The sequence below is a fragment of the Balaenoptera musculus genome, chromosome 9 (assembly GCF_009873245.2).
Source record: "Balaenoptera musculus isolate JJ_BM4_2016_0621 chromosome 9, mBalMus1.pri.v3, whole genome shotgun sequence".
Taxonomy (NCBI): Eukaryota; Metazoa; Chordata; class Mammalia; order Artiodactyla; family Balaenopteridae; genus Balaenoptera; species Balaenoptera musculus.
The window spans coordinates 46,819,383-46,844,662 of record NC_045793.1 but is presented as its reverse complement, the minus strand read 5'-3'; the positions used below and the strand labels follow the sequence as shown (position 1 = coordinate 46,844,662).

Genomic DNA, 25,280 nt, shown 5'->3' with positions numbered 1-25,280 from the left:
GAGGCATTTAGCGTAGACCCTAATCCAATTGACTGGTATCCTTTTAAGAAGAGAAGATTAGGACACAGACATGCAGAGGGGAGACCATGCGAAGACACAGGGAGAAGGCGGCCATTTATATGCCAAGGAGAGAGACCTCAGAAGGGACCAACTCTGCTGACACCTTGATCTTGGACATCTAACCTCCAGAACTGTGAGAGAATACATTTCTGTTGTTTAAGCCACCCAGTGTGTGGTACTTTGTACACCAGCGCTAGCAAACCAATACACTGGGTGATGTGCAGATGGGGCGGAGATTGTGAAGGTGGTCCCCAAGTGACTGAGTTTGGGGAAGCTGGTACTGGGCAAAGGCATGGGTTTGGCTGGAATCCTAACCTTGTCAGTTCCTAGTTGTGTGATCTTTAGCACAATCTTAACCTCTCTGAATCTCAGTGTCTTGGTTTAAAGAATGGGCCGATAGTAAGCACCTTGCCTGGAGGTTGTAGGACTAAAGATGTGATAATGTATGTAAATGCCTGGTGCTCAATAACTGGTAGTCTCCTTATGGGAAAGCAGGCACCAAGGGGGCCAGGGATCCAGCCTTTAATTTGAGCACCAAGTCAGCAGAGAGTCCTGGGCCTCCTCATCCCTGCAGCGGAGGCCAACCAAGGTGAGTCAGCCTGGAGGAACCCAGGAGACGGCTGAGGTGCTGGGGGTGGACCTCTAGGGGCCACTTCACTGTGGGTTTACTCCTCTAGGAACCAGGAGCCAGGCACTCTCCCCAGTTCACACCTTGTGAGATGCGACTCAGATTGGAACAGCGACTTGTTCTAGGCCACCCAGATGGACAGGGCCAGTGCCAGGACCCAAGCTCAGAGCCCGCGGCCTGATCCCTGGGATGCACAAGGCTTGTACCTTCTGGGTTCTGCCTCCAGCTCTCAGGGCAAGTTTGAAGGTTGCTCCGCCCCTTCCCTCCCGCCTTCCCAGCCCGCGCGCTCCCAGGGAAGGGGCGGAGTTCTCCGGCTCTGCTGACACCGTCGCCACGGCAACGCGGCCATACTGGCCCCAACGGACCCGGGATCTGGGGCTGAGGCGCTGCGGCCTCGTGGGCAGACCGGAGCATGGACACCCTCTTCGTGGAGGAGGTGGCGGCCTCCCTGGTCAGGGAGTTCCTCAGCAGGAAGGTACGTGGCGCCGCCCTCACAGCCCTGGGAAGTTGCTCAATTTTGGGGGTGGCGGGGGGAACAGTCTGGAGGCACCTCTGCAACCTCTTCACCTTCGGGGAGGGAGCCCTTCCCCTGCCCGCTGCCTGCCCTAGAGATGCCCGATGCAAGCGCCGCTTTCCCGGGCCTGGGGAACTACATTTCCCAGGAGCCATTTCTGTCACGGTGCACTTCCCGCAAAGCGGGGCAGGACCGCGGCCGTCCTCCCGGGCATCTCCCTCCAGGGCGCGCGAACCAGGGGCCTGGGCCCTCCGCATTTTCCTAAAGTTCACGAGGCTCTGGGAGCCCAGCAGGCCGGCCTTGCCGCCGGGCTCCATAACCAGCCCCAAGGCTTACATCCCACTAGGAAAGAACTCCCCCGCAAAGGAAATCCAAAGGGCTAAAAAAGTTCTTGCCAGTCAAACCTTTTAGTCCTGTTCATCAGTGGGAAGTTCAATCGTTGAGGTCGTTTTGTTTTTAAGTTCTCCTATTGTCTTGTCCCAGGAGAGTTTTCAGAGAACTCAGAAGTTGGGGAGGTCCTTGGCTCCCACCTGCCCTGACAGTAGAGATGAAGGCAGGCTGGGGAAGAGGTCACTGGGGGTCACTGTGTATGGGTGTGTAAGGAAAGCACCCATTGCTGGCCCAGGCTGACCACCTGCTATGTGTTTGGTGTCCTCCTGGTGTCACGCTGGGCGGGGACGATGGGCTCTTGTCTGGCATTAAAAGACACACACAGACAAAATAAACAGTGTTTTGAATGGGGGAAAGGGAAGGGCTTTGGAGTCAGAGGGAACAGTTCAAATATCCGCTATTAATTAGCAGCTCAAGCTGGAGTACCTTACTCACTGCCTTGATTTCCCTATCTGTAAAAGAGGAATAATAAGACCTACTCTTGGCAGATTTATAATGAGGATTAATAATAATGTACGGGCAGGTCCCAGCCACTGTATCTGGCACATAGTAGGCATTCAACATTGTCCCCTCCCCCATCTCTGATGTGCACCTGTTTTGAAAGTGTCTTTCTTTGCTTTTTGAAAATGTATTTTTATTTAAAATGCTATGTGGCCTCACTGTACCTGCTCTGTTTTTATGACTAATTGACCTGCCATCACTTAGTCCTGGCTACACACGGGATATCAGTGATACACCCTGTGAAGCTGACCACGGCCATCGTTTCTTTTAAGTCTGGGCTACCAAGCAAAACTCTCTGAGAGTTTTCCTCATGCCTATCCTTTCTTGAGTACAAATGAAATCCAGAGACCTCACCTGATATCCAAGGCTCCCCTGTAGCTTGACCTCACCTTACCAGCCCAATCTCATTTCCAGCTTCTCTCACATGCTTTCTTTTCCCTGTTCCACCCATGGCCCATCCCAAGTTCCATTTCCTTCAAGATGTCTCAGGTAACTGTGGCTGAAATAACTACTCATTTGTCTGTGGTTTGCTCATCGGTGCTCATGTCATGGTTTATACATCTGCCTGTCTCACCCACTAGACAGGTCCACAGAGCTGACGCCTGAACTGGGCGGAATCTTGGCAGTCGTCTGGTTCACCTGGTCTCCTCTCCTTCCTACTTTTCATCGGGGCACACTAAAGCCCCGAGAGGAGAAACGAGTTGCCCGCAGTCATTCAGAAAGTCATGGAGAGCTGGAACTGCAGCTCAGGTTGGCTGCTTTGCTCATCACCTTCTGCTCTGGGGCAGAAACTGTGTACTCCCCTCAGGCCTTGGCACAAGGCAGGTACCGAGCGGTTCTAACCAAGAGCGTGCCCATCGTGGTGCAAGGTACCTTCTAGATGCCTGTTTATTTTCTCAAATCCTCATAACAGTCTTGAAAGAGGTATAATTATTCCCTTTCACAAAAGACTATGATCAGACTGGCAGACGAAGAAACCTGCCCAGGGTGAGCAGGTCACATCATGTCACTCCTCTGTCCAAAACCCTCCACGTGCTTCCTTTTGCAATTAGAATAAAATCCCAGGGAAGGCCTCACCAGGGCCTACCAGGCTCCCCATGGCGTGGCTGCCGGCTCCCCCTCGAACCTCACCTTCCACTACTCCTCCTCTACCCTCCAACCTACTCTGTACCCAGCTACACTGGCCTCCTCCAAGCGTGATCCCCCTGCAGGGAGAATCATGACAGTCTCCTGGCAATGGCAGGGTCCACCAAGGTGACTCTTCTGGTGCCCTAGCCTTCCAGGCCTCCCTCCTTTTGTGCCCCAGCCTCCCTCTCCTGCAGGGACCTGTCCCATCTGACCTTTGACACTCCTTCCAGGTGGTCATGCCCTAGGCTTGTTTCCATAATCTCAATTCCAAGCATCCCATCGTCCCTCACTTCCAGCTCACCCCCATCAGTAGCCCGATATAAACTATTCTTCAGCCTCACTCCCATCTCCATTCCACTGTTCCTGCCAACTTTTCACCATTCCTCAGCCCTCTTGTGACCTCTCCTCACGTCTTACCCACCCATCATTGTAATCACGCCCTCAACACCACGCTCAACTCCCTTGCCTGTCTCTCCCTTCTTTTTTTTTAAACTGTTCTTTTTTTTTTTAAATTAATTAATTAACTTATTTTTATTTTTGGCTGTGTTGGGTCTTCGTTTCTGTGTGAGGGCTTTCTCTAGTTGTGGCGAGCGGGGGCCACTCTTCATTGCGGTGCGCGGGCCTCTCACTGTCGTGGCCTCTCTTGTTGCGGAGCACAGGCTCCAGACACGCAGGCTCAGTAGTTGTGGCTTACGGGCCCAGTTGCTCCGTGGCATGTGGGATCTTCCCAGACCAGGGCTCGAACCCGTGTCCCCTGCATTGACAGGCAGATTCTCAACCACTGCGCCACCAGGGAAGCCCCTGTCTCTCCCTTCTTTATACTCCTCTGATGTTAGAAATTCAGCTTGGTCTACTCTGTGCCTGCACTGCAGAGCTGAATGGGGCTGGGGGAAAACACACCACCGTGTTGATGGTTTCTTGCCAAATTCATGGCCACTCACCCCTGTGATGCCTCAGGGATGCCCGCCCATCTTCTTATACCTCTCCAGCCCGTTCACTCTCTCAAATCTTGGCCGACCATTTCACACATCTCTCTCCTCAAGCTGCAAAGCCCCCTCCCCCTCTAATTTCACTGAGAAAATAGAAGCAGCCTTGAGAAAACTCCAGCACGCCCTACCACCACAGTAACTAACCTTCCTGGACCTGAACTATTCGCCCCACCCTGCCTCCTGTTCTTAGGAATGAATTCTCCATCTTCCTTCCTTCCTTCCAGCCCCTCCCTGTGTGCCTGTCCCCTCTTGTGTGTTCCAGGACACTGGTGCAGTTATCGTCATCTCTCTGTATCGTATCATACATTTTGCTTTCTCTGCTGGGTTAGTCTTATCAACGTGTATACGTGCTCCTACCAATTCCATCTTGACCCCCAAGCCCCTCCAGCTACTAGTCTCTTTCTCTTTTATAGCAAAACCCATGAAAGGGCTCTGTATGCTCTGATTCTAATTCTTCTCCCTGTTTTCTCAAACCCACTTTAATCAGGCTTTTGTCCCCATCACTCCATGGAAACAACTCTTGTCAAGTTCACCAATGACTTCTGATTTTCAGTCCTTACACTTATTGATCTAACAATTGTGTTTGACTCAGTTGATTATGCCTTTCTTGGAAACTCATTCCCCTTGGCTTCTGGAGATCACCCTCTCCTGGTTTTCCTTCTATACCTTCTCAGGTTCCTGGCAAGTCCCCCCTGGCTTCCTGAGCTGTGCATGCTGGTGGGCTTAAAGACTGAGTCTCTGGCCCTCTTCTCTTCTCCATTCATTTCCCAGCCACTTCCACCACTGTTGTGGGTTCCAGTACCCTTGATATGCTGACAATTTCCAAATGTCTATCTCTAGCCAAGACCTCTCCTTGAACTCTTACATTCTTTCCAACTGCCTATGTTACATTTCCATTTGGATATCCAATAAACATCTCAACTTAACACGTCCAAAACTCAATTCCTGATTCCTTCACCTCCTGCAATTTTTCCCACTTCAGTAAGTGGCATCACTAACTGTCTGGTTGCTTGGACCAAAACCTTTGGAACCATTCCTGGCTTTTTTTCCTTTTTGTGCACCCTGCATGCAGTCCATCAGTAAATCTGTAGGCTTTCCCATCAGAGCACTTAAAGAATGTAGCTATTTATTCCCCCTTCTGCTACAACCACCCTGGTCCAAGTCACCTCCATCTTTCATGTGAGTTGTTCAATAGCCTTCTAATCTTAATACGTAATCCCCTATCTCATACAGTCTGTTCTCAACCTAGCAGCCAAGTGATCCTTGGCAAATATAAGTTAGTCCAGGATGCTCCTTTTTTCAAATCCTCCAGGAGCCTTTCCATTTTACAAAAGCCGACAAGGCCTTTCCTTAGCAAGCTCTGGGCAACCTCTCTGACCTCATTTCCTGACACTTTTCCCTAGTTACATGGCTCTAGCTGTACTGGCCTCCTTGTAGCTGCCACAGGGCCTTTGCCCTTGTAGAACACTACCCACAAGTGTCTGCACAATCTGCTCCCTTAGTTCCCTCATGTCTCAACTCTAATGTCACTTAATCATGAAGCCTTTCCTGATCACCTTTTATAAAGTAGCAACCCTGCCCTGCACCCCCTCGTGGCCCTCTCTGTTTCCTGACTCTGCTGTATTTTTTTTCCCATAGGGTATTCTATTTGTTGTCTTTTTCCTGATAGTAGGTGAGCTCTATGAAGGCCAGGACTTTGGTCTGTTCACTCCTCCGCCTCTAGCAGATGAACTAGTGGACTAGTGGTTTGTTCCTTTCATTTAACAGATGGGGAAACTTGAAGACAGGAGTGAACACATGGATGATGCTCGATAAATAGCTGACTATCTAAAACAGTGTCTCCTCTCTCTCTGTTTTCTCTGTCTTCATAATAGAGCATATTAGCAGCTGGTATACTGTACATTTACCCCTTTGTTTATGGTTTGCTTCCCTAACAGAATGTCAGTTCCATGAGGGCAGGACTTGGCCATAACCCATCTATATCTCCTGCATCTAGAACAGAGCCTGGCACAGAGTAGGTGCACGACAAGTGTTTGTTGAATGAATGATGGGACCGATGACTGGCTGATTTCTGAGGGCATCCTTGTCCACGGCTCCAGTGGTTTTCAAACGCCAGTTTGCACCACAATCCCAGGGAATTTGTTACGTGTGCCAAGACTTGCTGATCTGTACTGCTGACGAACATCCAGAGTTACCCAGAAGAGAGGGACCCTCATTATACAGGTTTCCACATCACTTTGGTGGGAAAGCCATGGTTAAGCCCCCATGAAATGCAGGTGCCTCTTGAGTCCCACCTCTCCTTCCGGCTGACTCTCTTTAATGGACCCAGGCATGTCCCTACCTTTTCCCCAACATTTCTTTCTGTTCCCGCTCCCCCCTCCCCCCCACCGGCCCAAGACTTCTTTTCATTTCTTTTGGTTCAAGGTTGTGTTCATACGTCTTGTTTCACAAATTCTTCTTGTCCCAATTCATGGCAGGCAGCAGGTTTTGTCTTGTTTTCCCAGCATTGAGAGCCTCCGTAAAATTCTGAATACAAAGCCTAGGGGAGCCACTGACGCCTGGCTAGCACTGGGGTCTGGATGCATCAGGAGCAAGGGACTCCCTTAATGCCAGGCTGAGCTGTGTGTGAGGCATCTCCTCATCTTCCGCCATTTGGTGATCACTGTGTTCTGGGGAGGTGGGCAGGCCACAGCTGCTGTCGTTTTCGAATGAAGAAGCTAGGCTCTTAGGGGGAATAGTGCTTCCCATGGCTGGCCTTCTGGGAGTTCAGGGCCGGATGATGGAAAGCGGCTGCGCTGGGGCACTGCAGACGCTTACCACGTGCTTCCTGTGAGTCTGGGTCCTCTCGTCACCGCCTCGCAGCCTGGGATGGTCAGAACTCCCGCTATGTGTGTCCACTGTGTTATGTTGGACAAGTCGACCCTGGTGCCCCATCTGAAAGAAGGGAATGAATATTGGCCTTTTGTTTATGCTTTTCCTTTTGTTTATTTTTAAAGCTTCATATCCTGTGGCCCCAAATCTAGGCCAAACCCAGGGCTCCTGAGCCAGCCTCGGTCCAGACAGTTGTTACCCGGATTTCACTTTCCTTTTCTATAAAACGCGCTGACAACTCCAGCCTGAGCCCAGCCCACAGGGTGGCTGTAAGATTCGGAATAATAATTGTGAAGATGATATCAAGTGTAAAGGTTATATAAAAATAAATGCTTAAGTCAGTTTTTGGTCCTCCCAGTATCCTGAGAGGAAGGCAGGAGAAGATGATCATAAGGAACATCAACAGTCGTTTGTTTATCCTCTGAGTCAGAGCTCAGAAGGTTTTGATTTAAAATGGTAAAGAGTGATTCAGAGTTCTTCCCTCAGGGCTTAAAGAAGACGTGTGTGACCATGGACCAGGAACGCCCACGCTCTGATCTCAGCATAAACAGCAGAAACCATCTCCGAAAGGTTTTGCATCTTGAAGTTCTCTACAAGGAGAACAAGGTACATGCTTTTAAACGTGTGGTACGGAGTTCTGGAACGGAATGTGGCAACGTCAAAAGCACTCATGAGCCCTGCCAGGTCATCTGAGACCAGTGGCCGGAGGCTTGCCATACATGCAGTCAGGGAGAAACAGACCAGGCTGAGGGCGGACAAATCCCAACTGTGTGTGTGGGGTTTCCAGCCTGAGTTGGCCGCACCCCACTGGCCTACCGCGCCGCGCGTGCGCAGCTCTGGGGCGCATTTTGAACCCGAGCCTGCAACAATTATTCCCGGTGCTCCCTCCTCCCCCCATGAGGCTATTTTTAGTAAGACTGTACTTAAAAATATAGCATTCAGTTATGCTAAAAATTTCCATTCTCTGCTTGCATATGGTTTTCCTTCTGCAGTTCTGAGTAACACCTTTTTCTTAAGGTCACTGTGACATTTAATTCAGGCAGATGCAGGGCTTGGGTTCAGCTAAGCCGGGTGCGTTGGAGTTGAGGTAGCAAATGGAACAGGCACCTCGGGGTGCTTCCCTGATCCCCCAGCCTCGATGCCTCCACTTTCTGTTACAAGCCTTCAGGGTACCCCTTATTTTTCCTTTGTTGTGGCTTATTATGTTTATAATAGAATATTTGTGTGGTGGTTTAATTAGGATCTGCCTCCCGCACTACCTCGGACGGTGCAGGATACGTTGTATCCCCATACTTGACATGGGACTGATGACATAGTAAATAGTGTGTATTTATGAATGAATGAGCGAGTGAATGAATATACAGGAACGAAGGAATGAAGCTACCATTCTGAATTAATTGCTCTTTCGGTAAGAACAGAGAATGCTATAATTTGATTCAAGAATGGGCTCTCCAGCAGATGCCTTGTGGGAGGGCACAGTGTCAGAGTTGGAAAGAACTTCGTGATCATGTCGTTCAGCATTTATCACAAGTGGCAGCCAGGTGAAGTCCTACCAGAGGCCCAGTAAAGACCTTCATCCTCTGGGTCCTGCAGTGACACTCGGGCCCCTCCATCTCCTGTAGACAGGAGACTGTTGCCCCAGGCAGCAGATACTCAGCAATCTTCCTCTGGCTGTCTTTTAAGGCAGGAGAGTGGACTGTACATTTTAGAAAGATTTTCCACAGAGAGTGAGACAGTTCAGCAGAAAATTCAATTAACCGTTGCTGCACAGTGGAATTTTTATGTAAATACATCTTTACCTAATTTCCCAGAAGCATCTTTGCCATTCAAGTTATTTTTATTTCTTCACTGTGGTATAGTTTCCCTAAGGTAACTGTTATCTTAAGATAATTAAGATATTTTCATTAGATCTTGATAAGTGCCCAGATAATTTGATTTATACAGTAGTTATTAGCTGTTATACAATGAATTGGAGCTTATATTTTACAGGAAAATATACTCATTAATCTATCTATGGCATTATAATTTTGACATTCACTCAGCACAAAGCTAGAGTGATTCTGGGAAAGCCCTGCCAATTTAATGTTAATTCCAGTAACTTGTTTTTCCCTATTAAGTGTGCAGTAGGTAAAATGCCTATGTAAAATTGAGGTTTCGAAAAATGGTATCTAGATTCATATAAAGGCTGTATCTATTATGAGCAAAGTGATGTGAAAAGCCACAAAGTATAGTTCAGGTATTCAGGGCCCTAAATCTCTCTTATTGAAAGAAAAACAAGAAAGTTGAAATAATTATTTAACGTTCTCCCCCCAGCTCTCTTCCTTGTAAGTTTCATCTAGACTTAGACAAAATAGCTTTTTGGGTCCCATTCTAAAAAAAATAAAACTGTCCCCTGATTTTGACTGCCTGATAATTCTGTTGAGTTTGATCATAACCCTGTGGGTCTTGGTCCCAGAGTTCTGCTGTGTAGGTCAAGGGAATAGAAAGGGGGAAAGACTGGATTCACCCGAGGGTTCCCTCTGTGCCAGGCTCTTTATCAGGCGCTTTACCACTCTGACTGCAAACTCACCACATGCCCCATGCCTGGCCGCAGTTCCAAAGGGCCTGGGTGTTACTGGGCAGGTGGGGTGCGGACTGACACATGGTCTAGCCCCTGAGGCCAGCCTGTGGATTGCTGCTTGGATAACTGTGTCTGTACAAATTACTTACGAGACTTTCTAAAAGCAATCAAGGTTCTAATCTTGGTGATTCTGGCTTAGTAAGACTCAGCGGGGCCTGAGAATCTGTCTTTTAAAAAAACCTCCAAAGATAATATTTAGTGCTGTCAGGGTAGGGAAATACTGTTACCACTTATTTCCGAAACCTACTACTAAAAAGTTTCATTTTGGACTTCCCTGGTGGCGCAGTGGTTAAGAATCCGCCTGCCAATGCAGGGGACACGGGTTCGAGCCCTGGTCCGGGAAGATTCCACGTGCTGCGGAGCAACTAAGCCTGTGCACCACAACTACTGAACCTGTGCTCTAGAGCCTGCAATCCACAACTACTGAGCCCGTGTGCCTAGAGCCCATGCTCCGCAACAAGAAAAGCCACTGCAATGAGAAGCCCGCACACCACAACAAAGAGTAGCCCCCGCTCACCGCAACTAGAGAAAGCCCGCGCGCAGCAATGAAGACCCAATGCAGCCAAAAATAAATAAATTTATTAAAAAAAAAAGAGTTACATTTTATCTTTTTTAAAGATTGGGGTGTAAACTGACTCAATCCTGACTGCCTCTCTATGCTCTTGCGCTAACTTTCTGCAGCGTTGTCTCTGTAATTCCTTGTGCCCAGTGTTAAATGTAGAGTACATAAACTAAGAAATCATTCAAGTCCCAAATGTTTATAAAGTTGTAGGGTTAGCGATCATAAAGACTTGATTTTTTTTTTTTTATAAAAGGATATATATTTTATAAAGTTATTCCCAGGAAAAAAAAACAAGAGGAAATTTGCTTGGGTATTCCTCTGTTCATATCACATTTTGTTACAATTGTTCATTGAATCTCCTGACTCATGCATTGGATGCTAGTTCTTTTAGGGTACTGATTTTGTCTCCATCTGTGTTGCTACCTAACACAGTACCTGACATATAATAAGCAGTCAGTGAATGTTTGCTGAGAGAATGTATGGATGAGTAAGAAGTTGATAAACTCTGTCAAAGAATTGTGATGGCTGTCTTTCCCTCCCTTCCCTGAAGCTGTACATAAAATTAATGATTTTTTTTCTTTTGATGATAGGCAAAGGGAAATCCTCTAAAAACAAACCTTGAGCTCATCACCAGATATTTTCTGGATCACTTTGGAAATACTGGTAACAATTTTACTCAAGAAACACCAATCCCTGCACTCTCAATACCAAAGAAAAATAACAAATTACCATTGAGATGCTCAGAGACCACGCTGGTAAATATATATGACCTTGCAAATGAAGATGCGAGTTGGAGAACATCATTGTCAGAAACAAGCAAAGCCAGGTACCTCTTCTCATTTATACTGTGGATTAGTTTCTTATTTCTGCTATAACAAATTACTGTAAACTCAGTGGCTGTAATAGGGTTCTCCAGAGAAACAAAACCAAAAGGAACCAATAGGATATAAATGTGTATATGTATAAATATATATGTGCATAAATATATATTTAAATAAAGAGATTTATTTTAAGGAATTGGTCCATGTGGTTGTAGGGCTGGCGAGTCTGAGATCTATAGAGCAGACTGGCATGTTGGAAGCTCAGGCAGGATTTCTGTGTTACAGTCTTTTTTTTTTTATTTTACATCTTTTTTTTTTTTACATCTTTATTGGAGTACAATTCCTGTACAATGTTGTGTTAGTTTCTGCTGTATAACAAAGTGAATCAGCTATACATATACATATATCCCCATATCTCCTCCCTCTTGCATCTCCCTCCCTCCCACCCTCCCTATCCCACCCTTCTAAGTGGTCACAAAGCACCGAGCTGATCTCCCTGTGCTGTGCAGCTGCTTCCCACTAGCTATCTGTTTTACATTTGGTAGTGTATATTTGTCCATGCCACTCTCTCACTTCGTCCCAGCTTCCCCTTCCCCCCAACCCGTGTCCTCACGTCCATTCTCTACATCTGCATCTTTATTCCTGTCCTGCTCCTAGGTTCGTGAGAACCATTTTTTTTTTTAGATTCCATGTATATGTGTTAGCATATGGTATTTGTTTTTCTCTTTCTGACTTACTTCACTCTGTATGACAGACTTTAGGTCCATCCACCTCACTACAAATAACTCAAATTCGTTTCTTTTTATGGCTGAGTAATATTCCATTGTATATATGTGCCACATCTTCTTTATCCATTCATCTGTCGATGGACACTTAGGTTGCTTCCATGTCCTGGCTATTGTAAATAGTGCTGCAATGAACATTGTGGTACATGACTCTTTTTGAATTATGGTTTTCTCAGGGTATACGCCCAGTAGTGGGATTGCTGGGTCATATGGTAGTTCTATTTTTAGTTTTTTAAGGAATCTCCATACTGTTCTCCATAGTGGCTGTATCAATTTACATTCCCACCAACAGTGCAAGAGGGTTCCCTTTTCTCCACACCCTCTCCAGCATTTATTGTTTGTAGATTTTGTGATGATGGCCATTCTGACCGGTGTGAGGTGAGGTGATACCTCATTGTGGTTTTGATTTGCATTTCTCTAATGATTAGTGATGTTGAGCATCCTTTCATGTGTTTGTTGGCAATCTGTATATCTTCTTTGGAGAAATGTCTATTTAGGTCTTCCACCCATTTTTGGATTGGGTTGTTTGTTTTTTATGATATTGAGCTGCATGAGCTGCTTGTATATTTTGGAGATTAATCCTTTGTCAGTTGCTTCATTTGCAAACATTTTCTCCCATTCTGAGAGTTGTCTTTTTGTTTTGTTTATGGTTTCCTTTGCTTTGCAAAAGCTTTTAAGTTTCATTAGGTCCCATTTGCTTATTTTTGTTTTTATTTCCATTACTCTAGGAGGTGGGTCAAAAAGGATCTTGCTGTGATTTATTTCATAGAGTGTTCTGCCTATGTTTTCCTCTGAGAGTTTTATGGATTTTACATCTTGTGGATGATTGCAAGATGCCCACATGAATTTCAACCATAAGCATACTAGAGTTCAAAACAAACCGGTCTTTGTTAAGATTTTCATCTTTGGTCACCAGAGCCATAATTGCCATCCTATACACGTGATCTGATATGCTCTCTGGCTTCTGGACATTTCTGTATACCCAGCCAGTATGTGGGACTCTCTTGAGCTGCCCCACCAGCCTCAGGAACGGCAGCAGGTTCCGGGCCCCGTGGCCCGAGATGGGCGCAGCCGTGTGGCTACCGATCCTGACAGGTCTGATGTGTTACAGTCTTGAGGCAGAATTACTTCTTTGGGAAACCTTTGGTTTTGCTCTTAAGGTCTTCAACTGATTGAATGAGGCCCACCTGTATTATCTAGGGTGATGTCCTTTACTTAAAGTCAACTGATTGTAGATATTAATCACAATATGTTAATTAATCACAATATAACAATATCTTCACGGCAACATCTAGACTAGTGTTTGACCAAACAACTGGGCACCATAGCCTAGCCAAGTTGACATACAAAATTTAACCATCATGGTGTCCTAAAGCAACACCAATTTATTTATTTTACAGTTCTGAGGTCAGAAGTCCAAAATTGGTCTCACTGGGCTAATGGCAAGGTGTCAGTAGGGCTGGTTCTTTCCAGAGGCTTTGAGGGGAGAATCTGTTTCCTTTCATTCTTCAAGTTCTAGAGGCTGCCTAGATTCCTGGGCTTGTGGCTGCTTCCTCCATCTTCAAAGCACATCACTACAACCCCTGCTTCTGTGTCACATCTCCTACTACTGGGTCTCATCCTCCTGTCTCCCTCTAATAAGGACCCCCATGATTGCACTGGGCCCACACAGTCAATCTAGGATAATGTACCCATCTCAAGATTCTTAACATAATCATGTCTGCAAAGTCCCTTTCTTTTGCCATGTAAAGTAACATATTCACAGGGTCCAGGGACTAGGTTGTGAACATCCTCAGGAGGCCATCACTCAGCCTCCCATCCTCTGCATTTTCAGAATCCCTGTCCTGGTGCACTGTTCTTTTCCTCTGGAAGCCATGGGAATGGACCACTTTGTGATGGAGGATACTTATGATTCAAAATGTTTAATTTAAATTCCATGATTCATAAGGTTCGGGGGCTTCCTTTGTTTGCATTTTCTTAAAAACAGGAGTATAGAATTCTAAAAGGCCACTAAACACTGGAGCGATGGAGAAATCTGAAAAATAAGGCCTTTTGGAACTCGGGAAGAAAATGAACTGGCATTCTTGATTGTACCTCTATTATTTGGAAAACAGTTATTTTTTTTCTTCCAGTTTTATTGATATAGAATTGACATACAGCACTGTATAAGTTTAAGTTGTACAACATAATGATTTGATTTATATATGCCATGAAATGATGACCACAATAAGTTTAGTGAACATCTATCATCTCATATAGATACAAAAGAAAAGAAAAAGAAAAAAATATTTTCCCTTGTGATGAGAACTCTTAGGATTTCATCTCTTAACAGCTCTCGTATATAACATACAGCAGTGTTCATTATATTGATCATGTGGTACATTACATCCCTAGTGCTCATTTATCTTATAAGTGGAAGTTTACACCTTTGACCACCTTCATCCAATTCCCCCTCCACCTACCCCCTGCTTCTTGTAACCACAAGTCTGAACTCTTTTTCTATTTTGTTTGTTTGTTTGTTTTTGAAGTATAAGTGACCTACGGCACTATGTTAATTCCTGTTACACAGCATAGTGATTCGATATTTTATACATTATCAAAACGATCAGCACTGGAGAGCAGTTATGTTAAGTTACCACCTTAACACACTGCATGTCATCACCAATGTGAGTCTGACTTCCTGGGAAAGGGTGTTTTCTTCCAGCTCTGTTGAAAAACATTTCCTTTCCTGAGGGTAGCCAAAGCTTAAGGTCTGGGTGTCAAGCTGCTAAAAGATGGGGACCACCAAAAAATTAACTCAAGGTTTAAGATGTGAAAGGAAATGAGGGTGGTATGAAAAAGATGATTCCTCCTTCAAAGACACTTAGTGCCTGGCTAGGAAATGAAATACTTCTGAACCGATAAAAAGCCAGCAATGCAGAGGTTGAAGCTTCTGAGTTCCACCCAGTTACCCAAGCTACAAACTTGGGTGTTATCCTTGACTCCTCCTTGTCTATCATTTTTGTGTCCTTAATGATGCTAGACTCTTTCCCCCCTTTCTCTGTCTCGCAACAGCGGCCTCCATTCACACTCTCACCTCTTTCCCTGGCTATCTCCCAGGGTCTCTTCTCTCATCTCCAGGCCCCTGGTCATCTTCTCAAACCCACCCTTGACCTAACATAGAGTGAGATTTCCACGAAACAAGTCTGGCCACGCTCTTCCCTGCTGAAAGGCCTTCAGATGCTCCCTGTAACTTTTAGGATAAAGTCCAAACCTCTTAGGAGAACTTGCAAAAGCCTTTTCCACATCAGCAGGTGTCCCGTCCCACTCCCCCAGCTCATCTGAGCATGTCCTGCTTTTACAGGACTCTGTGCTAGTGCCTGGGGCCTTCTCCTGGTTACCTCCTGCCTACTCATTCTTTCAGACTCAGGTTCTGCCTTAGCTGGAAGCCCTTCTAGATTTCCCCGGGGTTGGTTCCGGATCCTTCCTCTGCTTGGCATGTTCCAATCATAGCACACATGACCGCTTCCATCATGCATGACCCAGTGCTTGGTAAGCAGCTTGGCACAGAGTTGATGTCGATGCCTCTTTATGCCTGAATCCGATAGTAGAGCATAGCCCAGCCTGTGTCGGAGGGGTGCTGGGCTCTCAGTGACCACAGGTGGGATTCCTCTTTACCTGGGTCTCTTGCTCTGTCTCTTTCTCATTCTTGTTCTTCCTCACTCCTTGCTTTTGCTCTCAGTCTCTTACCCTCTTTTGTTCTCTCTCCCCCTCTTACACACACACACTCACACACACACGCCCTCTTTCTTTCTTACTCTTTCTCTCTTTCAATGCCAAGCAACCCAAGAAAAGAAGCCATTGGCATGCCTAACTTTACTAAACCTTAACTGGGAACGCCAGGTTTTCCAAAGGTCTCTATCCACCACCCTCAATGGTGTGCAGTAACTGGACTCCACCCCTCTCATGACTACACCATCGTCCCCCTTTATCCATGGGGGATACATTCCAAGATCCCCAGTGGATGCCTGGAATCGTGGATAGTACCGAACCCTATATATACCGTAACGGGAGGGGGGAACTGTTGTATTGAAGGGCTGCAGTTTTCCTTAATCACTGGCGTCTGGGAGAAACAAGGATGCTCTTCGTATTTAGGATTCAGGGGATCCTATCATCAGTCATCGACTCTGATTTTGTTTCTTGTTTCAGGTCTCATTTTGTAGGCCAGACTTGCCCTGATACAAAAGTATTTTCTTTTCCTTACCTTTACTGATAAAGCACAGTCTGGTTAGAAATCATCACAGATTTGTGAATGGGCTTGCTATGGGTGCCTGTGGAATGTGGAATTTATCATCATTGCTAGTGATTCCTTTTGGGGAATCTGTTTTAATGGAAGTATCCCTTTTTCGCAGACACGACAGTCTTAATGGGGATGTACTTGGTAATTTTGCATCATCCAAAAGGGCCTCCCACAAAAGTAAGCCCTTGCAGACTGTCCCAGGTGAAAGCCCTCCTGTGGCTCCTGCTTGGGAGAAGATGGACAAGCTTCAGTCATCGGAGCCTTCTTTGGACACGAAGAGGATGGGAGAGAAGATCAGGCCAAAGTCTGGCCTGATTGTCCGAGGCATGATGGCCGGGCCCATCGCCAGCTCCCCACAGGTGGGCTTGGTGCTCTTACTATTATTATGAGCATGGAAAGTGGGGACTGGGCAGGGCTTAAGGGGCTGCCTGGGTTTATTTGGGGGTACCCCACGAGACAGCTCAAGAAGGGAGGACCTGCGTGGTAGATGGCAAGGACACTGGCCTCTTTTTCCTCCCTGGCTCTACTGTCAGCTCTCTGGGACCATGGGTAGGCCTCATCACCTCCCCTGCCTTCGGTGTAACTATCTCATCAACCAGGTCGTTACCAGGTGGATTCCTTTGCGGGGTGAGAACACATCTACCCAGCTTTATCTTTGCCATTCAGGAGTGGGGGGACCCATCCCAGTCTAGAGGACATATTTTTTTTATTTTTTAACACATGATAGTGAAAAGGGAAAAAGAAATCCCAATCCTTATAGTTTTGTTTTGTTTTAAAAAAATTCTAAAAATTTAACACCGATGTTTTATAGTCTCCCTTAAGGAGGGGCCGTGGTAGGGTCCCATCAGGTGGGAGACTAAACCAAAGGAGAGAATGAATGTAAAAGGGGTTTGTAAAACAGAAGAGAAACAGAAAAACAAAGGAAGGTCAAATGCCAAACTCAAAGTAGAGTATCAGTCAAATCAGGGAGCCTAAGCCAACCAAAAATAGGTCATCTGTGTGCACGCTGGTCACCTCCACCCTCACGTGTGGCATATTTATGTGTGGGTGCAGCTGCAGATACCAGCACTGTTCTCCCAGTTCATTTGGAATCAGGGCAACAAGCAGTGGACCTTCTCCCCTCCTCAGCCTACGTCCTGTGAGATTTTCGGACAAGGTCTTTGTTCCTCTTGGCCATGGTCTCGTTTGTTAGACCAGGTGTCTAAGATCCCTTCGAGATCTGGAATTTCATGACTCAGTGATGGTCATGCAGTTGGGAAAGGGAAAAGTATTTTAATAGTCTTTTCAGAAAACTAGGGGTATTTTTTAATATTACACCAAACCTAGACAAGTTGTTTCTTTTTTCTTTCTTTTTTTTTATCCAGTTCACAAGGCTGGGTGTTCCCTCAAAAACAACCTGCTTTGGGTCTAGATCAAGTATAGTTATCTGTCATTGTTCTGTTGATTAAAAACATACACAACCTAAAAGTTAAGAATTATGTTTTATTTGACGGACTTGCTGAGGACTTAAGCCTGGAAGACAGCCTCTCAGATAACGCTGAGGGACTGCTCTGAAGAGGTAAGGGAGGAGCCAGGATATACAGGAGTTTTTGCAAGAAACCAGCTAGTAGGAACATCCAAAGATTACTGTTAATTAAAGAAAAACAGGGACTTCCCTCGTGGTCCAGTGGTCAAGAGTCCAGGCTTCCACTGCAGGGGGTATGGGTTCGATCCGTGGTTGGGGAACTAAGATCCCACATGCCGTGTGGCGTGACCCAAAAAAAAAACAAAAAAAAAGAAAGAAAGAAAGGGAAAAAAAAAGAAAAACAGACATCTCAAGTTAATGAAGTTAGCACTTTTCTTTGTACAGGAAGATGCAGAGTCTGAGTTCATTTAAACCATTCCTTGAATACGCACCTTATCAATGAAAAAAAATGTTGCCTGCCATTTCAGTAAACAAAGGATGTTGCAGCCATCAAGCCATCACACTACAGCTGCCTGAGGGTGAGCCCTGAGGGAACTCAGCACAGAAATAGCATGCCGACCATCAGACACTGCAGCCACCACCAACCCCCGCATAGCGCACCCTGAGGAGACTCAGGAGGAGAAAGCACAGGATGCTGACCCCAGACAGCTGAGGTGCGCATCAAAGGAATGATTTTAATGAGCCCTGACTTCTGCATCTTCCCATATGTAGAAAAGTACTAAATTCCTTAACTTGAGATATCTGGTTTTCTTTTTCTTTTTTTTTTTTTTTTGAATTTTATTTTATTTATTTTTTATACAGCAGGTTCTTATTAGTTATCTATTTTATACATATTAGTATATATATGTCAATCTCAATCTCCCAATACATCCCACCACCACCAACCCCCCCGGCCCCCCCGCCACACTACTTTCCCCCCTTGGTGTCCATACGTTTGTTCTCTACATCTGTGTCTCAGTTTCTGCCCTGCAAACCGGTTCATCTGTACCATTTTTCTAGGTTCCACATAAATGCGTTAATATACGATATTTGTTTTTCTCCTTCTGACTTCACTCTGTATGACAGTCTCTAGGTCCATCCACGTCTCTACAAATGACCGAATTTCGTTCCTTTTTATGGCTGAGTAATATTCCATTGTATATATGGACCACATCTTCTTTATCCATTCGTCTGTCGATGGACATTTAGGTTGCTTCCATGACCTGGCTATTGTAAATAGTGCTGCAGTGAACACTGGGGTGCATGTGTCTTTTTGAATTACGGTTTTCTCTGGGTATATGCCCAGTAGTGGGATTGCTGGGTCATATGGTAATTCTATTTTTAGTTTTTTAAGGAACCATACTGTTCCTTAAAACATACTGTTCTCCATAGTGGCTGTATCAATTTACATTCCCGCCAACAGTGCAAGAGGGTTCCCTTTTTTCCACACCCTCTCCAGCATTTGTTGTTTGTAGATTTTCTGATGATGCCCATTCTAACCGGTGTGAGGTGATACCTCACTGTAGTTTTGATTTGCATTTCTCTAATAATTAGTGATGTTGAGCAGCTTTTCATGTGCTTCTTGGCCATCTGTATGTCTTCTCTGGAGAAATGTCTATTTAGGTCTTCTGCCCATTTTTTGATTGGGTTGTTTGTTTTTTTAATATTGAGCTGCATGAGCTGTTTATGTATTTTGGAGATTAATCCTTTGTCCGTTGATTCGTTTGCAAATATTTTCTCCCATTCTGAGGGTTTAGACAAGTTGTTTCTTAATGTGGAATCTGAAACCATCCCAATGAACTTTTTCTACGTATCAGTTTCCACTGGTTTGTCTTGAACTTTGAATGACTCTTTTACCACTGCATGGTTTAGTAACATGATGCATTGGGTCATGTGGAAATTATTGGTTTACTAAGTTATATGGATCTTCTGAACGTTGACACATTTCAATATACAGAAAAAACACATAAAAAATTGCATTTGTTGATGTCACTACTCAACTTATCAGAAAGTTTTTGAGAAGCCCTCCAGTTCACAGTGGCAAACACAAGTTTCCCCAAATTCTAATTTTTACCTGATGACTTGTATTTTATCACTGGCAACAGTGTATCATTTATTTTCCTTGATGTGACAGGCTCAATTTATTTTCAAGAAAATGCCTGCCAGATACTCAATACTGAATATTCAAATACTGAATAACCATAGTTCATCTGCCAGTTGTTCCATGAAAAAAATAGCAAGTTTAGCTCACAACTCAGATGGCTGCATAAGTGCTTCTCCTGGTGACAGCCTTCATCCTCTGCATCCCGCAGAATGTTTATATATACCTCCCATTTTGTCACACAGACTATTAAAGAGATGTATAACATAGGGTCAAGATTGAACACAATATTTTTTATGCTTCAGCATGGACATTCTTAAGTGAAATTAGCATTTCACTTATTTACTTTTATTGCAAGTGGTATTGAATACCTTGAGTACTGGTAAAGTTTGGTGCTGCTGCCTTGAATCATGCTAAGGGCCAGCCAACAGTTTTTCCCACCAGTGCTTTGCACCATCAGTACAAATGTGGACACAGTGAAAAAGGCAAATCATGTTGTATTATTATTATGAAAATAATTTTGAGCTCCCTGAAAGGGTTTGGGGATAGACCTGTAAGGTCGGTGGACTGCACTTTGGGAACTGGTGGACCAGATGAACGCTAGGGTCCTGTCCTATCATGACTTTCTAATCAGCAAGTCTGTGCAGTTCAGACCCCTTCATAACTGAGGTGTAAGGAAGCTGGCTTGTACCTGCTTTACTGCTGAGAGATTGCTGCAAACTTCTCCCCAAAGGAGAACTGATTGTTCTTGGAGGTGTTCTTTTCCCCTGGGGTATCTGAATCCTGTGAAAGACATAGAGGTAGAATTTCCCCAGGTTTTCTGGAAGGTGTTCTGGGGGCCTTTGAGTACCTTGGCCATACTTATTGGTTGCTCAAGAGAAAAGAGCAAGGTTGCTAGGTATGGCATCATTTTTTTTTGCTAGATCAGCTCTGCACTTTTGAAGAATGAGTAAGAGGCTGGGTTCCCTGCCCTTGACCGGAAGTTTGGGTCTCCTTGGGAATGTTGACTAATGTTTTCCTTGTTCTGTGGCAAGGGATGCCCTGGGTGGCTTTCAGAGGAGGTTTATAGTGCCTAGTAATTTCCACCGGGCGGGAATATGACAGAATTAGCTGTTCTTTTTCTGGCACAGGCTTTACAATTTGGCTCAGGATTATTTCTGGAAATGCTGAGAGGTCCAGAATTTTAAACCCAGGAAGAGCCCAGCAGGTGTATTTTTGTCCCCTACCCCTACTCCTCCACCTCAGATTGGTAACAACGTGAGTTCTCATTTCATTGGTTAATGATTGCTAGTGGGAGAGGACATGTCTGTTGACTCCTCTGAAATTCCTTCATTTCTAAGCATTGCTTACTATGTATAGGTCACTGGGCTGGGAGCTCTGGGGACACCAGAGTTGAAGGAAGAATGGCCTCCATCACCTGGTCTACTGGCAGGAAGGGTTAAGGCCGTATGTAAGCGGGGACGGGGCAAAGGTGCATAGCAGTAAGTAATATTTGCTGGTTGCTGTGCAGGGTTTGGCTCTGTGCTGGTGCCTTACGTGGGTCTGGGTCTCTCCTTTAGTCCTCACCATGGTCCTGTGGGAGATCGGGACTGCAGGTCCCCAATCCCTCATCCAAAACCTTTGAGCAAATGTGTTTTGGAATTTAGATTTTGTTTTCAAACTTCAGAAAGGAAATACAATGCATAAACCACATACCACAGAACGCCTGCAGTAGGGTTTGGAGTAGCACCCCATAAACAAAACATTTCTGCAGCAAAACATATGAGTATTCACACTTAAAAAAGGACCGCAACGGAATTCCCTGGCGGTCCAGTGGTTAGGACTCTGTGCTCTCACTGCCGAGGGCCTGGGTTCAATCCCTGGTCTGGGAACTAAGATCCCGCAAGCCACGTGGCCCAAAAAACCAAAAAAAAAAACAACAAAAAAAACCCAAGAATGCAAGCAACCTACCTCATAATAATGAAAAAGAATTTGCCATGGGATTCCAAAAGAAATGTTCATTTTTTAGGGGTTTTGGGATTTAGGAATTATTGATAGCGGGTTGTGGACAGGTTATATTGCAGGTGGGGAAGTGAGGGACAAAGAAGTTCAACGACTTGCCACAGAGCACACGGCTGGCAGGGGGTGACACGGGAATTAGAACACAGGTCTGACCCTGGAGCTCTCTGTAAGGGGTATGAGGGGGGGGGACAGAGGCATGCTCCTGGGATTTATGTGGGTGGGGTGCTGTGAAAGCGTTACAGAAGTGGTAGCCCCTGCGTGTCTCCTTAAAGGGTGGGTAGGATTTTAAGAGAAGGAGTGAGGATGGGAAAGACATTCCTGGGGGAGGGAAGATCATGGGTAAATGCTTGACGTGGGATATTTTCTCACCTCCCTCCAAGGGGATCCTCACCGCTGCTTTTGTCTTTGCTCCTTTCAGGATTCCCTCCGCAAACGCTCGCTGAGGCAGTCCCCGGCCTTGAGCAGCACGACCCAACCCCACGAGGAGGGGAGCCTACAAGTGCCCGAGCTGTCTGCTCACACCCCAGCCTGTCCCCCCCATGTCCCGCAGGAGGGCCCGGCTTCCAGCACCACCTCCCCCCCCAGGAGCACCCTGGGCCTGCTCAGCCAGCTGACCTTGGAAAAGCGGAGAGCCTCGCCCAGCAGCCCTCCTCACCTGCCAGGCAAAGGGCTTTCCCAGAGCGGGAGCGGCCGGTGGAGAGACCTTTCAGAGGGCAGCCCAGCCGTGGACAGCGGCCCAGAGGCCGACAGGACCGCCTTGAATTTCTCCTTGTCCAGTGGGAATGCCCCGACGACCCAGGAGAGGCTGGAAAGAGTGTTCAAACAGCAGGGGAGCCAGACCCCGGCCGTCAGGTGAGTGTGCTGTGCGCAGGTGATGGTTTTCGGAGAACCGTTCAGTCCCGAGTGGCTCCTTGGGCTCTCCGAGCAAGGCTGTGAAGTAGGGGAGGTGATGATGGTCACCCCACCAGGGAGAAAGCAGCCCAGACTGCACACACCAGGAGGCTTTGGGGGGGGTTTCTTTGGCCCTTCTTACTTCTTCTCAATGGTCAGCCTGATATGGTATAAGAGATGCATCTAAGCCAGAGGTATGGTGTTGAATCAGTTCCCACAACGCTCCTCTGGGGCAATTTTTTTTTTTTTTTTAAATTAATTAATTAATTTATTTTTGGCTGTGTTGGGTCTTCGCTTCTGTACGAGGGCCCTCTCCAGTTGCGGCAAGCGGGGGCCACTCCCCATCGCGGTGCGCGGGCCTCTCACTATCGTGGCCTCTCCCGTTGCGGAGCACAGGCTCCAGACGCGCAGGCTCAGCAGTTGTGGCTCACGGGCCCAGTCGCTCCGCGGCATGCGGGATCCTCCCAGAACCAGGGCTCGAACCCGTGTCCCCTGCATTGGCAGGCAGACTCTCAACCACTGCGCCACCAGGGAAGCCCTGGGGCAATTTTTTTTAACCCTATCCTAAGTCCTTTGCTTTCATTCTTTCACAGTAGACCTTGGTGATCCCTACACTGATTGTTTTTTGAATGTTAAACCAACCTTACATTTCTGGAATGAACCACCCTTGGCTGTGACGCATTATCTTTGTATATATTGTTTGATTTGACTTACTAATATTTCGTGTAGGGTTTTGTATATAAATTCATGAGGGAGATTGGCTGGCAAATTTCCTTTCTTGTAACAACAGCCTTGTCAGATTTTGGTGTCCAGGATATGCTAGAAGTGGTCCCTCTTTTTTTTTATGGTCTTGAAGAGTTAGTGTGAGATTGGTGTTATTTCTTGCTTAAATATTTGGGAGAATTTTCTGGAGAAGGCTTCTGAGCATTGAGTTAAAAGGTTTTAAATTGTGGATTCAATTAAAAAATTTTTTTAAATTAAAATTTTCTATTTCTTCTTGTGTCAGTTTTGGCAAGTTGTATTTTTCCAAGGAATTTAACCACTTAATTTATATTTTAACTTTATTGATATAAAATTGTGCAATTATACACAATTTTTTTTTATTGGAGTAAAATTGCTTTACAATGTTGTGTTAGTTTCTGCTGTACAGTGAAGTGAATCAGCTATACGTATACCTATCTCGCCTCCCTCTCGGACCTCCCTCCCACCCCACCCCCCATCCCACCCATCCATGTTGTCACAGAGCACCTAGCTGAGCTCCCTGTGCTATATAGCAGGCTCCCACTAGCTATCTATTTTACGCATGGTGGTGTATATATGTCAACCCTAATCTCCCAATTCGTCCCACCCTCTCCTTCCCACCCTGTGTCCAAATGTCCGTTCTCTATGTCTACGTCTCTATTCCTGCCCTGCAAATAGGTTCATCTGCACCATTTTTCTAGATGCCACATATATGTGTTAATATACGATATTTGTTTTTCTCTTTCTGGCTTACTTCAGTCTGTATGACAGACTCTAGGTCCATCCACATCTCTACAAATGACCCAATTTCATTCCTTTTTATAGCTGAGTAATATTCCACTGTATATATGTACCACATTGTCTTTATCCATTCATCTGTCTTTGGACATTTAGGTTGTTTCCATGTCCTGGCTATTGTAAATAGTGCTGCAATGAACATTGGGGTACATGTGTCCTTGTTAATTATGAATATCCTCTTATTGTCACTTTAAAGTCTGTAAGATCTGCAGGGATGTCTCTGTTTCCATTCCCGATACTGGTAATTTGTGTTCTATTTCTTAACTAGTTTTACTAGGGGGTTATGAATTATATGCTTTTTTCAAAGAGCTAACTTTTGGCTTTGTAAGTTTGTTTTCTAATTAATTGATTCCCACTCTTACTTTTTTTTTTTTTTTTTTTAATATATTTGGGGTTCCAACTTGTGAGAGAAGATAGTGTTTTTTGTTTTTTGTTTTTTTATATTTTATTTATTTATTTATTTATTTATTTATGGCTGTGTTGGGTCTTCGTTTCTGTGTGAGGGCTTTCTCCAGTTGCGGCAAGTGGGGGCCATTCTTCATCGCGGTGCACGGTCCTCTCACTATCGCGGCCTCTCCTGTTGCGGAGCACAGGCTCCAGACGCGCAGGCTCAGTAATTGTGGCTCACGGGCCCAGTGGCTCCGCGGCATGTGGGATCTTCCCAGACCAGGGCGCGAACCCGTGTCCCCTGCATTGGCAGGCAGATTCTCAACCACTGCGCCACCAGGGAAGCCCCCCACTCTTACTTTTATTCTTTCTTTCATTCTACTTTCTTTGAGTTTAATTTGCTATTATTTTCTATTTTATTTTATTATTTATTTCTATTTTATCGTAAATTATTGATTCTCAGCCGCCTCCTCCTCCTTCTTCTTGTTCTTCTCCTTCCTCTTCCTCTTCTACTTCCTCCTCTTCTTCTTTGGGCATTTCTGATTCTAATTTTTAGGGGGCTTCTTGACTGCTATTTCAGGATTATTTTCAATATTTCTTATATATAATTATTAATATTAGTTACTACCATTAATTGAGAGTTTACTTAGTGCCTGATGCTATACTAGGCATTTTTCATATATTATTCTATTTCATACTTGAAAAAACCTGCAAGAAGGTATTAGTATTCCTCAATTTACAGATGAGGAAATACAGACTCATAGAGGTT

At 45.4% G+C, this 25,280-nt stretch overlaps 1 protein-coding gene across 4 annotated transcripts in view; it reads left to right on the top strand.

Annotated features, from left to right (window-relative positions):
- The first annotated feature begins 952 nt into the window (after positions 1 to 952).
- Positions 953 to 25,280, top strand: part of MINDY4 (MINDY lysine 48 deubiquitinase 4) — a 118,035-nt gene continuing 93,707 nt past the window's right edge. For 2 of the 4 annotated variants that reach the window (XR_005021246.1, XM_036863750.1), the window contains exons 1-6: positions 953 to 1,163; positions 7,568 to 7,687; positions 10,854 to 11,089; positions 16,261 to 16,507; positions 21,053 to 21,139; positions 22,113 to 22,546. Coding sequence is in view for 2 of the 4 variants with exons in the window: in XM_036863750.1 (XP_036719645.1) it covers positions 1,101 to 1,163; positions 7,568 to 7,687; positions 10,854 to 11,089; positions 16,261 to 16,507; positions 21,053 to 21,139; positions 22,113 to 22,546 (1,187 nt within the window). In the remaining 2 variants the exon portion in view is untranslated. The remainder of the gene's footprint in view (positions 1,164 to 7,567; positions 7,688 to 10,853; positions 11,090 to 16,260; positions 16,508 to 21,052; positions 21,140 to 22,112; positions 22,547 to 25,280) is intronic. The other 2 variants (XR_005021245.1, XM_036863749.1) reach the window with 1 other exon arrangement.